Source organism: Euprymna scolopes, chromosome 6 (genome assembly GCF_053919585.1).
Source record: "Euprymna scolopes isolate OS-2025 chromosome 6, ASM5391958v1, whole genome shotgun sequence".
Classification (NCBI taxonomy): Eukaryota; Metazoa; Mollusca; class Cephalopoda; order Sepiida; family Sepiolidae; genus Euprymna; species Euprymna scolopes.
Genome location: NC_136487.1, coordinates 11,547,218 through 11,560,272, shown reverse-complemented (window position 1 = coordinate 11,560,272; position 13,055 = coordinate 11,547,218). Strand labels below are relative to the sequence as shown.

Sequence of the window (13,055 nt, the reverse complement as noted above, 5' to 3'; positions counted from 1 at the left end):
GTCTCTCTGACCAAAGAATATTGTCCTTAATTCTCAATCACTTGGTCTTTCTTCAAAACATAAATTAGACTGAATTAAGAACTTACTTATCTCCCTTTGATTATTTATAAATACTTTTGTGCTTCTTTTTTCTTATGTACAATCAATACTTTTTTTTATTTTTCTTTAAACTCTGAGTTTTAGTTTCTTTGAATATATGTTGCATGTTTAATACCCCTAGACTCAAGCACGTAACAATGGCTGACTTGAGTATTTTTGCGTAATTTGGAGAAATTATAAAAACATGTTAATGTTTATGACATTAGTTCTAGGATGAAAGTTGTTACTTAACCAAATCATTTTCATCATGTTGGCCGGGCAAAAACAAGTGAATAATTCTGCTTTTTATGGAAAAACAAACATGTCAGGCATTTTTGGTGCTTCTTCACTATAAGAGCAAAATTCGAAAATTGAATTTCAAGTAAAACCAATGTTATCTACTTAATTGTCATGTCACAGTAATGAACATATCCAAAAATTATGAAAAATGATAAGTAGAAAATTAATTCATAAAAACGGTGCTTGTTAAAATAGTCGACTGATCCATTTTTTTAAATTGTCATACTTAAATTGTTTTAAATAAAAGTCACTGCTTATCAAAGCCCAAAAGCCACTCAAGGATAAGGGTTAATGAGTGTCAGGTGAAACAACACTGTGACAATCAGTTATGGTGGAAACTGGGTATAAATTATTTAGGACGGCTCAACAAGAATTTATTTATGCTGGACTTGAAAACGACCACATTATAGTCAGCTGGAAAGCAGTTCTGCAGTATTATGTTCCATAGACGAGTAGTTATGGGAAAAAAAAGCATTGTTCATAGAATTTTTGTTTAGTTTTAGACACAGATAGAGAGAGAGAGTAAGGTAAATACTGCTGACAGTGGTTGTAGCTAGGTGAGTGTTTGTCATGAATCTTTTACGAGGTGAGGGGAGGGAACGCATAGACTGAAGCTCAGGTGAGCACTTGCCATAAAAAAAGCAACAGTACTTAGTTAATTATCATGTCGAAAATAGAAATATATCGAAAAATTACGGAAATTCATCGAGTAAAAAATTATTTATAGTTAAAAATAATTTTTACGGAAAATTGGGGGAAATTGCATTTTCCTTAGGTGTGAACACTCTGAAGATTGTGAATACAGGAGAAATACTTATCTCCCATTTCACCTCTTTAATGGCTACTGATATTTGTAACCTACAGCCATAGATTTTTTTTTTTTTACTAAAAACACAATAGCAATTGTTCTACTTGATGAATTGTTGTAAGTTTTGGATATTTTTTTTATTACATTTTCACCCCAAACAAGGCACATTGCCACTTTGATGTAGGGGGCTACTATTAGAGACACAAGCTACAGGGGTACTATGTGGGGAGTTGGGCAGCAAGATGTCGGTTCACGTTACACTTGAACTTCTGCATGTCAGTACAGTTGGAGAAGCAGGAACCCGGAAGGGAATTCCAAAGTCTAGCGGTTCTGAGGAAGAAACTACTGGAGTAGAAGGCTATCTTACATCTAGGGATCTCTACTGTGAAGGGGTGGGATTTTAGTGCTTGTCGGGGTTTGTCGGGGGTATTTACATAGAGTGGGTACATGTGCTTGCAGTTCGTCGGAACATTCACCGTTAAAGTACTTGTAGAACAGGCAGAAGGATGCTAGAGAGGTACAGCATACTTTCAGGCGTTAGTAGCTTTCTAGCATGGTAGAGAAAACCTACCTTTTTCGCAGCGGTTCTGCAATGCTCTCAATGTAATTTTTCCAACTCATGTTTCCTGTGAACTTTAGGCCGAGGAGTTTAAAAGATGTGCTTTCAGATAAAGAGTTTTTGATCAATGCTATTAGTGGCAGAGAAGGTTTCTTGTAATTATTGAAGGAAACAAGTTTAGTCTTGGCAGCATTGAATGTGACCATCGATTTTTGTCCCCATTCCACTACAGATTGGAGGTCATCCTTTAGTGTTTCTGCCATTTCTTTAGATATGTGTTCATTTTTTTTTCCTGTCGTGTCTGTTATAGAGCGTGGTGCCATCAGCATATATACCCATCTCAGAGATGGAGGTCATTTATGAATATTAGGAATAATAGAGGTCCAAGGATAGACCCCTGAGGCACTCCCGCATTTATATCATATTGTTTAGATGTACGACCATCGAGGACAATCTGGATTTTTCTCTTATCTAAGAAGGATTTAATCATGGTAAGTATTCTTCCAGTGATACCGTATGACCTAATCTTCCTGAGAAGACCTTCATGCCATAACCTGTCAAAAGCCTTAGATATATCTAGAGCTACCTGCTTTGTCAAGTGAATGGTATATATGCTCGGAGATTACAGTTAGGATGTCTGCTGTGGAACGGGCTTGCCTAAATCCATATTGTTGGTCGGTCAGAAGTTTAGCATCTGTAAAGTGATGGACTAGAGCTTGGTTAATTATGGACTCATATTTTGGCAAAAAGTGGGAGGAGGCTAATGGGCCGATAATTTGATGGGTCAGTTCTTTTGCCAGAATTCTTGAAAACTGGTACCACAGAAGCAGTTTTCCAACAAGCAGAAAAGCAAGATTCATTAAGGTATTTATTGTAAACTTTGGAGAGGATTGGAGCTACTTCAGCAGCGCACCTTTTTAATAGCACAGCCGGAATGAGATCAGGCCCACATGCTTTTGAAGTGTCAAGATTTTTTATGATAGCATGCATCTGAGAAGAGGTGATTTTCAGATCGTCTAGTGTGACATCTGTTCGCAGAGGAAAGTCCGAGAAAGGGTGGTTAGCAGGGTCCAGTGTGGAGTTGGAGGCAAACCGACTGGCAAGCATGTTAGCCTTCTCAGTTGCTGAGCAAACAACCTCATGATTGTTGGATAGTGGGGGAATTGTTTATTGCCCATTATTTACTACACTGTTGTAGATTTTCCAGAAGTCACGAGTTCCTAATTTTTGTGCTTGGATGCGTTTTTTAGTGGTTTCAGTAAAGTCTCTCTGTTTGAACTGGACTTATGTCGGTTAAATCTGTGGTACGCGTGCTGCCTTTGCGCGATGGCAGCTGCACATGTGGAAGTAAACCATTGGGGAGAGTGGGGCTTGCTATAAAATTTCCGCATGGGAACATGTGCTTCAATTGCTGTTTTGAACCATTCAGTGGTCTCATTTGCGCACTGTTCAGCAGGAAATGAAAAGATATTTCGCCATGGGGCGTCTCTAATGAGATCCCTTTATAATATCTTGTTTTTATAATATCTCATTGTTTTGAGCAATGGCTCTTCTGTTTTGGCTCTAGAGTTTAGGGTGATTTCAACTATTATCACTACATGATCAGCATTCCCAAGTGGGCTGTGGGCGTTTGTAACACAATCATCAGGAACTGTGGTCAGAAACAGATCTAAAAGTGATGCGTGTTGTCCTTGCTGGTCAAGGAAATGGGTTGAAAACGTAACCATCTGTGATAGGGAATGAGATATAGAGAATATATAGATATATGAGAATGTGTTGTGCTACCAGTTGCGTCTGTGTAAGTAGAAAATCCAAGCCAGTTACTGTGGTGGACATTGAAGTCACCAAATACATGTACTTGTGCACTAGTGTCGAGGGAAAGTGCTGTATCTATGCTGTCAGAGACTTTGTTTATTAGGGTACAGTCCTGGGTCGAGGGAGAGTGGTAGAGAAAATAAAAGTAACTAATGTTATGTTGCATGTTAAGTCTAAAGCACATAAAGGCTTGATCGTCCGATTCTAGTTTTCTTTCTCTAGTCAAGGGGAGGGTGTTTCGAATATAGACTCCAAGCCCGTGCATATGTCTGTTAGAGTCCTTACGGCAGAGTGGGACATATCCAGGCATGTTAAAGTAGTTAGAGGGGATGGAGGAGTGTAGGTTAGTCTCACTTAGTGCTAAGATATCCGGGGTGTTTGTTAGGAGAAATGCTTCAACATCATTTAAATTAGTTCTAAGCCCACGGATGTTCGTAAATGCAAGCCTCAAGGGAGGAGGCAATTTGATTTTGTTTGAGTTTTGTCCTGGTTTAAGCATAATAATAACTTGAGTTTTATTTCTTCCACCCGTCACACCAATAATTTCCTGGGTAAGGTTAACACTTTTGTCCAAACTTCCAACTTCCTGTATACGTAACGCACCTTCTCTCAACTCCCAACGTACTTCTGCTAATTCAACTTATTTCTTCGAAATCCAACTTCAAAATGGACGACCCTCTAAAAAAATCAACCCTCTTTTATCTCCAACCAGGAGCATCTCATTTGCATATTGGGTGGTCACATTGCAGGCATATAAAGAGATAAGGCAGCCATTTTTGTTTCTTCTTCATTCATTTCATTCCACGACCGACCCATTGAATTATGCACATGTGCTAATTAGGTAAGTCGCACGTTTCCCTACAGTACTGTCACTTTTTTTTAAGAGTTTCAATTTAGGTAAGGGGTGCTGAACAAGTGGTTATGCAGAACACCAGACATGCAACACAAGTAGACCATCAGCTGACCTTCCATCTACTAGGATTGTGGCCTCAGGAAAGCCCACCAGGTATGAGTGCAGGGTTCCTTTCCATGCGTGACATGGCACTACAAACATCCTGATATTATTCAACTGTTGATGGAGCAGCCGCTCTAAGCGCTACCAAAGAATTAGGGTTCCTGTACTACTAGTCGGGAACAGCAGCCAGGAATTGTCAATCCGGTATGACAATGATAGAAAATTATGACGATGGTCAACCCAATCTACTTGTACTGGCATTATGGCATTCAAGCACTCCCAGTTTAGAGGGGGATGGGATGTGTCGGGAGAGGGGGAAAACGGCGTTCATTGCCCTAGTCAGGAAACAAGATCGACCACTGAGTGTTTCTGTTGAATCTCTGTGCTTTGACTTCTACGCTTGGCTAATAGGCAAAGACGGAGTATGGAAGCTGAGCGATAGACAATGCCTATCTACTCTAAGTAGTTTAGGTTTGCAGACCAGTAATTTGTTTGAGTCACCAGCTCTAGCAAGGATGTCATCCTAGACTGGAGGGGCCTCCCTCCCTTTAGGTTTAGCTTCAGAGTGTTGCTTCTCCTAGACAGATGACCTGAAAGATCTATGGGTCCATCAGCACCTAGAGAGTTTGACCCGTGCCTGGGTCCTAATCTAGGTATTTCTGCAACCCCGCGTGGGTAGTTAATGTTAATATTATTATTTTCGACATGAAAATTAAGTACTGTTGTTTTTGCTTAAAACCATATATTTAAAAAATTGATCTGTTAACTATCTTAACAAGCAAACAGTTTTTGAAGAGAATTAGCAAAAATTGAGTTTTGCTAAATTGACCTAAAATTTTTTAAATTTTCAGAAAATAATCACCTCCCTTTTTATGATTCAAACTCTTCCAATTTCTTTTTTACGCAAAATTCAATTTTCGCTAATTGTCTTCAAAAACTATTTTCATTAATAATTTTCTATCATTGTCATAATTGTTGAATATGTTCATAGATTTCTATCATTGTCATAATTTTTGGATATGTTCATAATTTTCTATCATTGTCATAATTTTTGGATATGTTCATAATTTTCTATCATTGTCATAATTTTTGGACATGTTCATAATTTTCTATCATTGTCATAATTTTTGGATATGTTCATAATTTTCTATCATTGTCATAATTTTTGGATATGTTCATAATTTTCTATCATTGTCATAATTTTTGGATATGTTCACAATTTTCTATCATTGTCATAATTTTTGGATATGTTCATAATTTTCTATTATTGTCATATAGTTGAATATGTTCATAAATTTCTATCATTGTCATAATTTTTGGATATGTTCATACTTTTCTATCATTGTCATAATTTTTGGATATGTTCATAATTTTCTATTATTGTCATATAGTTGAATATGTTCATAAATTTCTATCATTGTCATAATTTTTGGATATGTTCATAATTTTCTATCATTGTCATAATTTTTGGATATGTTCATAATTTTCTATCATTGTCATAATTTTTGGATATGTTCATAATTTTCTATCATTGTCATAATTTTTGGATATGTTCATAATTTTCTATCATTGTCATAATTTTTGGATATGTTCATAATTTTCTATCATTGTCATAATTTTTGGATATGTTCACAATTTTCTATCATTGTCATAATTTTTGGATATGTTCATAATTTTCTATTATTGTCATATAGTTGAATATGTTCATAATTTTCTATCATTGTCATAATTTTTTGATATGTTCATAATTTTCTATCATTGTAATAATTTTTGGACATGTTCATAATTTTCTATCATTGTCATAATTGTTGGATATGTTCATAATTTTCTATCATTGTCATAATTTTTTGATATGTTCATACTTTTCTATCATTGTCATAATTGTTGGATATGTTCATACTTTTCTATCATTGTCATAATTGTTGGATATGTTCATAATTTTCTATCATTATCATAATTGTTGGATATGTTCATAATTTTCTATCATTGTCATAATTTTTGGATATGTTCATAATTTTCTATCATTGTCATAATTTTTGGATATGTTCATAATTTTCTATCATTGTCATAATTTTTGGATATGTTCATACTTTTCTATCATTGTCATAATTTTTGGATATGTTCATAATTTTCTATCATTGTCATAATTGTTGGATATGTTCATACTTTTCTATCATTGTCATAATTGTTTGATATGTTCATACTTTTCTATCATTGTCATAATTGTTTGATATGTTCATAATTTTCTATCATTGTCATAATTGTTTGATATGTTCATAATTTTCTATCATTGTCATAATTTTTGGATATGTTAATACTTTTCTATCATTGTCATAATTGTTTGATATGTTCATAATTTTCTATCATTGTCATAATTGTTGGATATGTTCATAATTTTCTATCATTGTCATAATAGTTTGATATGTTCATAATTTTCTATCATTGTCATAATTGTTGGATATGTTCATAATTTTCTATCATTGTCATAATTTTTGGATATGTTCATACTTTTCTATCATTGTCATAATTGTTTGATATGTTCATAATTTTCTATCATTGTCATAATTGTTGGATATGTTCATAATTTGCTATCATTGTCATAATTTTTGGATATGTTCATAATTTTCTATCATTGTCATAATTTTTGGATATGTTCATAATTTTCTATCATTGTCATAATTTTTGGATATGTTCATAATTTTCTATCATTGTCATAATTTTTGGATATATTCATAATTTTCTATCATTGTCATAATTGTTGGATATGTTCATACTTTTCTATCATTGTCATAATTTTTGGATATGTTCATAATTTTCTATTATTGTCATATAGTTGAATATGTTCATAAATTTCTATCATTGTCATAATTTTTGGATATGTTCATAATTTTCTATCATTGTCATAATTTTTGGATATGTTCATAATTTTCTATCATTGTCATAATTTTTGGATATGTTCATAATTTTCTATCATTGTCATAATTTTTGGATATGTTCATAATTTTCTATCATTGTCATAATTTTTGGATATGTTCATAATTTTCTATCATTGTCATAATTTTTGGATATGTTCACAATTTTCTATCATTGTCATAATTTTTGGATATGTTCATAATTTTCTATTATTGTCATATAGTTGAATATGTTCATAAATTTCTATCAATGTCATAATTTTTGGATATGTTCATAAATTTCTATCATTGTCATAATTTTTGGATATGTTCATACTTTTCTATCATTGTCATAATTTTTGGATATGTTCATAATTTTCTATCATTGTCATAATTTTTGGATATGTTCATAATTTTCTATCATTGTCATAATTTTTGGATATATTCATAAATTTCTATCATTGTCATAATTTTTTGATATGTTCATAATTTTCTATTATTGTCATATAGTTGAATATGTTCATAATTTTCTATCATTGTCATAATTTTTTGATATGTTCATAATTTTCTATCATTGTAATAATTTTTGGACATGTTCATAATTTTCTATCATTGTCATAATTGTTGGATATGTTCATAATTTTCTATCATTGTCATAATTTTTGGATATGTTCATAATTTTCTATCATTGTCATAATTTTTGGATATGTTCATACTTTTCTATCATTGTCATAATTGTTGGATATGTTCATAATTTTCTATCATTATCATAATTGTTGGATATGTTCATAATTTTCTATCATTGTCATAATTTTTGGATATGTTCATAATTTTCTATCATTGTCATAATTTTTGGATATGTTCATAATTTTCTATCATTGTCATAATTTTTGGATATGTTCATACTTTTCTATCATTGTCATAATTTTTGGATATGTTCATAATTTTCTATCATTGTCATAATTGTTGGATATGTTCATACTTTTCTATCATTGTCATAATTGTTTGATATGTTCATACTTTTCTATCATTGTCATAATTGTTTGATATGTTCATACTTTTCTATCATTGTCATAATTGTTTGATATGTTCATAATTTTCTATCATTGTCATAATTTTTGGATATGTTAATACTTTTCTATCATTGTCATAATTGTTTGATATGTTCATAATTTTCTATCATTGTCATAATTGTTGGATATGTTCATAATTTTCTATCATTGTCATAATAGTTTGATATGTTCATAATTTTCTATCATTGTCATAATTGTTGGATATGTTCATAATTTTCTATCATTGTCATAATTTTTGGATATGTTCATACTTTTCTATCATTGTCATAATTGTTTGATATGTTCATAATTTTCTATCATTGTCATAATTGTTGGATATGTTCATAATTTGCTATCATTGTCATAATTTTTGGATATGTTCATAATTTTCTATCATTGTCATAATTTTTGGATATGTTCATAATTTTCTATCATTGTCATAATTTTTGGATATGTTCATAATTTTCTATCATTGTCATAATTTTTGGATATGTTCATAATTTTCTATCATTGTCATAATTGTTGGATATGTTCATACTTTTCTATCATTGTCATAATTTTTGGATATGTTCATAATTTTCTATCATTGTCATAATTTTTGATTATGTTCATAATTTTCTATCATTGTCATAATTTTTGGATATGTTCATAATTTTCTATCATTGTCATAATTTTTGGATATGTTCATAATTTTCTATCATTGTCATAATTTTTGGATATGTTCATAATTTTCTATCATTGTCATAATTTTTGGATATGTTCATAATTTTTTATCATTGTCATAATTTTTGGATATGTTCATAATTTTCTATCATTGTCATAATTTTTGGATATGTTCATAATTTTCTATCATTGTCATAATTGTTAGATATGTTCATAATTTTCTATCATTGTCATAATTGTTGGATATGTTCATAATTTTCTATCATTGTCATAATTTTTGGATATGTTCATAATTTTCTATCATTGTCATAATTGTTGGATATGTTCATAATTTTCTATCATTGTCATAATTGTTGGATATGTTCATAATTTTCTATCATTGTCATAATTTTTGATTATGTTCATAATTTTCTATCATTGTCATAATTTTTGGATATGTTCATAATTTTCTATCATTGTCATAATTGTTGGATATGTTCATAATTTTCTATCATTGTCATAATTTTTGGATATGTTCATAATTTTCTATCATTGTCATAATTTTTGGATATATTCATAATTTTCTATCATTGTCATAATTTTTGGATATGTTCATAATTTTCTATCATTGTCATAATTTTTGGATATGTTCATACTTTTCTATCATTGTCATAATTTTTGGATATGTTCATAATTTTCTATCATTGTCATATTTTTTGGATATGTTCATGACTGTAGTAATAAGATTCCATTAGTTTTGCTTGAAATTCAATATTTTAATTTTCGAATTTGACTCTTACTACGAAGAAGCGCCACATTTTTTTTAGCCTTTATGGAACAGCACATAAAGATGCTGTCTCAATAAAAATACTGGTCCCTATCACTTCATGTTTTTTTTTTAAAAAGTTATTGCTTATCAAAGTCCAAAGGCCACTCAAGGATAAGGCTTAGTGAGTGTCAGGTGAGACAACACTGTGATGATCAGTTATGGTGGAAATCAGGTATAAATTATTTAGGACGGCTCAACAAGAATTTGTTTATGTTGGACTTGAAAATGACCATGTCATAGTCAGCTGGAAAGCAGTTCTGCAGTATTATGTTCCATAGACGAGCAGTTCTGGGGAAAAAGCGTTGCTCATGAAATTTTTGTTTAGTTTTAAGCACGGATAGAGATTAAGGTGAATACTGCTGATAGTGATTTTAGCTAGATGGTGTTTGTTGTGAATGTTTTATAGGTTTGAGCATAGTCTGAAGGTCAGGTGACCACATTCCATCAAAATAATGATAAAGCGGAGAGAAAATAAGAAAGAGGTAGCAGGAAGGAAGAGGTTGCCACTAGGAAAAGCATCTGGCCTATAAAAATCCTAGTAGACAAAAAAAAAAAAAAATCCAAAAATTTCTACAATCCTATAATTTAGAAACCGACTTACCCAGTTGTAAGAGGAGCTTGAAGATGCAACTTGAGCAACACCTGCCCACAGTTCGGAGGCAAAACAAGGGGTAAAGGGTGACAGCAGGATTATAAGATCTGAAAGGGCACGTTCAAACTCGGGTATCTGAACCCTAATGTGGGGTGGGATTTTCTGCAAATAAATTGTGAAACATTTTTATATGTTGGAAAAATGAATGTCAAAGAAATTTAATAAATTAAAACTAATATATTTTTCTCAAGTACAAATAAAATTAACTCAATATTTTATTAATTGTGGATTAATTAACTAAAAGTAATAATATAATGCTTTTGAATTTTTGACGTGAGGATTAGTAATTTGGTTTCTTCGGACTACTGTTCTCATCTTGAGTGTTATTTTGATGATGTAACCTTTGACTTTATTCAGGTGTATCTTGTCAAACTTGTCATTTTTTTGTCAAACTTGGAAATCTGCACAGAATTTCAAACAGAACCTTTTATTTAATCTACAGAGGTAATAGGCTCTCATACCGTCAGCCAAGATAGGGTAGAAATCTTACGTAATACAATTACAAATTACTTAAGACTTCTACCTAGTCATGGCCGACAGACTGAGAGCATATCTACCTATATATCTACACAAGTTAGGATGTGTGTGTGAGGACAACTATCAACCTATATACTCAATGAATCTTTGATCTACAGACTTGAAATTTGATATATAGGATAATCAGACATGTGGAAAACTTTTTAATTGATTTTCATCTGGAAAAAAGTGCTGCTAAGAGGTAAAAATTGAAAAATTGGTACTTGGGGGGGGGGGTCATTGGATTTTTATCTGTTTGTCAATTGTTTCCCGACTGTGCATGCACGAATTGTTCATATGACAGCTTCCTTATGTTAAAAATAAGTAGGTTTGAAAACACTTTATAAAGATTGTGGCAAACTGATCTAATGGTTATCGTACTTAATTCACTGTCTTTAGGTTTTAGTTTCAATCTCAGCTTGAGTATTTGTTTTTTTACTTACAAGAAATGAACTGTTTAAAAAACAAACATAATACTCGCATGCACATGTCTCGGTTTCTTTCCTTTTTTTTTTACTTCATTTTTTTTAAAGGAATTTAACGTTACACGTTTAATACCAGACAATGTTGGGTACATCTGCTAGTTATTAAGTAAAGGATTCTGTTCGAAATTTTGTGCGAATTCCCAATCATGGAACACTTCTCAGCTGACTATAACATGGTCATTTTCAAGTCCAATATAAACAAGTTCTTGTTTAACCATCCTATAAATAAATAAATAATAAAATAATTAAATAATCGAATTCTACCAATACCGATCATCAAGGTATTGTATCATTGGCCACCTAATGCTCATTAACCCTTATCCTTCAGTGGCCTTTGGGCCTTGATATGTGATGAACCTTAAGTAAAAAATAAAAAGATTAAATTCTGTTAAAAATTTCATCTGATAGTTCCTAAAAATATCCTAGTTCCATTTAAAAATTTTCTAAATTATTTCAATTTGCATTTTGATCTTGCGATTTGTTTCAAAAATATATACTAATTTATTAGAAAATAAATTCAATTGGTTAACATTAGGTCAAAGCAAAAGTTTTTAAAACCATTGTAATTTATTTTATGCAAATTGTTATAACATAAACATATCACTACGATTAATTTATAACTTTTTTCTTTCAGATTATTAAAGTTTCATTTACATTTTTTTGCAATATTCTCACTCATGTTGACCTGAAAACGACTTTGTTTAGTCAACAGAAAATGGGAGTCATCTTCTATCATGATAATGCTAATCCTCACACAGCACTACTCACTAAATATCTCATATGAAAATTTCCTTGTGAAATCTTGCCCCATGCTGCACCTAGCTCCCTTCGATTATCACTTATTTTGAGGATTACAAAACTATTTAAATGGCCTTACGTTAACAGCACAAGAGGAGATTAAAGATGAGCTAGATTCATATTTCATATCAAAACCTGAAGAATTTTAGAAGCGAGGTATTTATAAGCTTGTTGACAGTTGGAATTAAGTTATAGAGAGAAAAGATCATTATTGTTATGCATAAAGATTTTCAAAAACAAAGCTTTTCATTTTCAATATGAAATTTTAAATCAACAAAATTTTTAGCACTGACCTGATAGATTTCATTTTTGGCTTTGTCTGTCAATTTTTAGATTGAGAATAAGTATAAAAATATCCATACGATTCAATTAATTATTCTGAAGATTTTAATGAAATCATAATAAATAATAAATGATAGCGAAATAAAATCTTACCCTCATAGCATTTGTCAGGCCCTGTAATCTGGATATAGCAACACTCAATAGAAATGTTTTTTCCAAGTGAAACGTTACCTGGCAGAAAAGAAAACAACAAATGAAATCAATTCATTCATTTTTCTCGCATTCTGGAATGATTAAAAAATGTGAAACAAGATTTTTAGGTGCTTATCCAGAATTCCCCCATGTTCAAAAAACAAATATAAAGAAAAATCTGCAGTTTGCAGAGGCTAGTGT

At 31.4% G+C, this 13,055-nt stretch overlaps 1 protein-coding gene across 6 annotated transcripts in view; it reads right to left on the bottom strand.

Annotated features, from left to right (window-relative positions):
- The window catches only part of LOC145277508 (leucine--tRNA ligase, mitochondrial-like), an 83,974-nt gene that overhangs the window by 2,921 nt on the left and 67,998 nt on the right, over positions 1–13,055 (bottom strand). For all 6 annotated transcript variants that reach the window (XM_080128924.1, XM_080128921.1, XM_080128923.1 and 3 more), the window contains 2 exons: positions 12,816–12,893; positions 10,531–10,683 (listed from right to left, as the gene is read on the bottom strand). In XM_080128924.1, the coding sequence (XP_079985050.1) occupies positions 10,531–10,683; positions 12,816–12,893 (231 nt within the window). The remainder of the gene's footprint in view (positions 1–10,530; positions 10,684–12,815; positions 12,894–13,055) is intronic.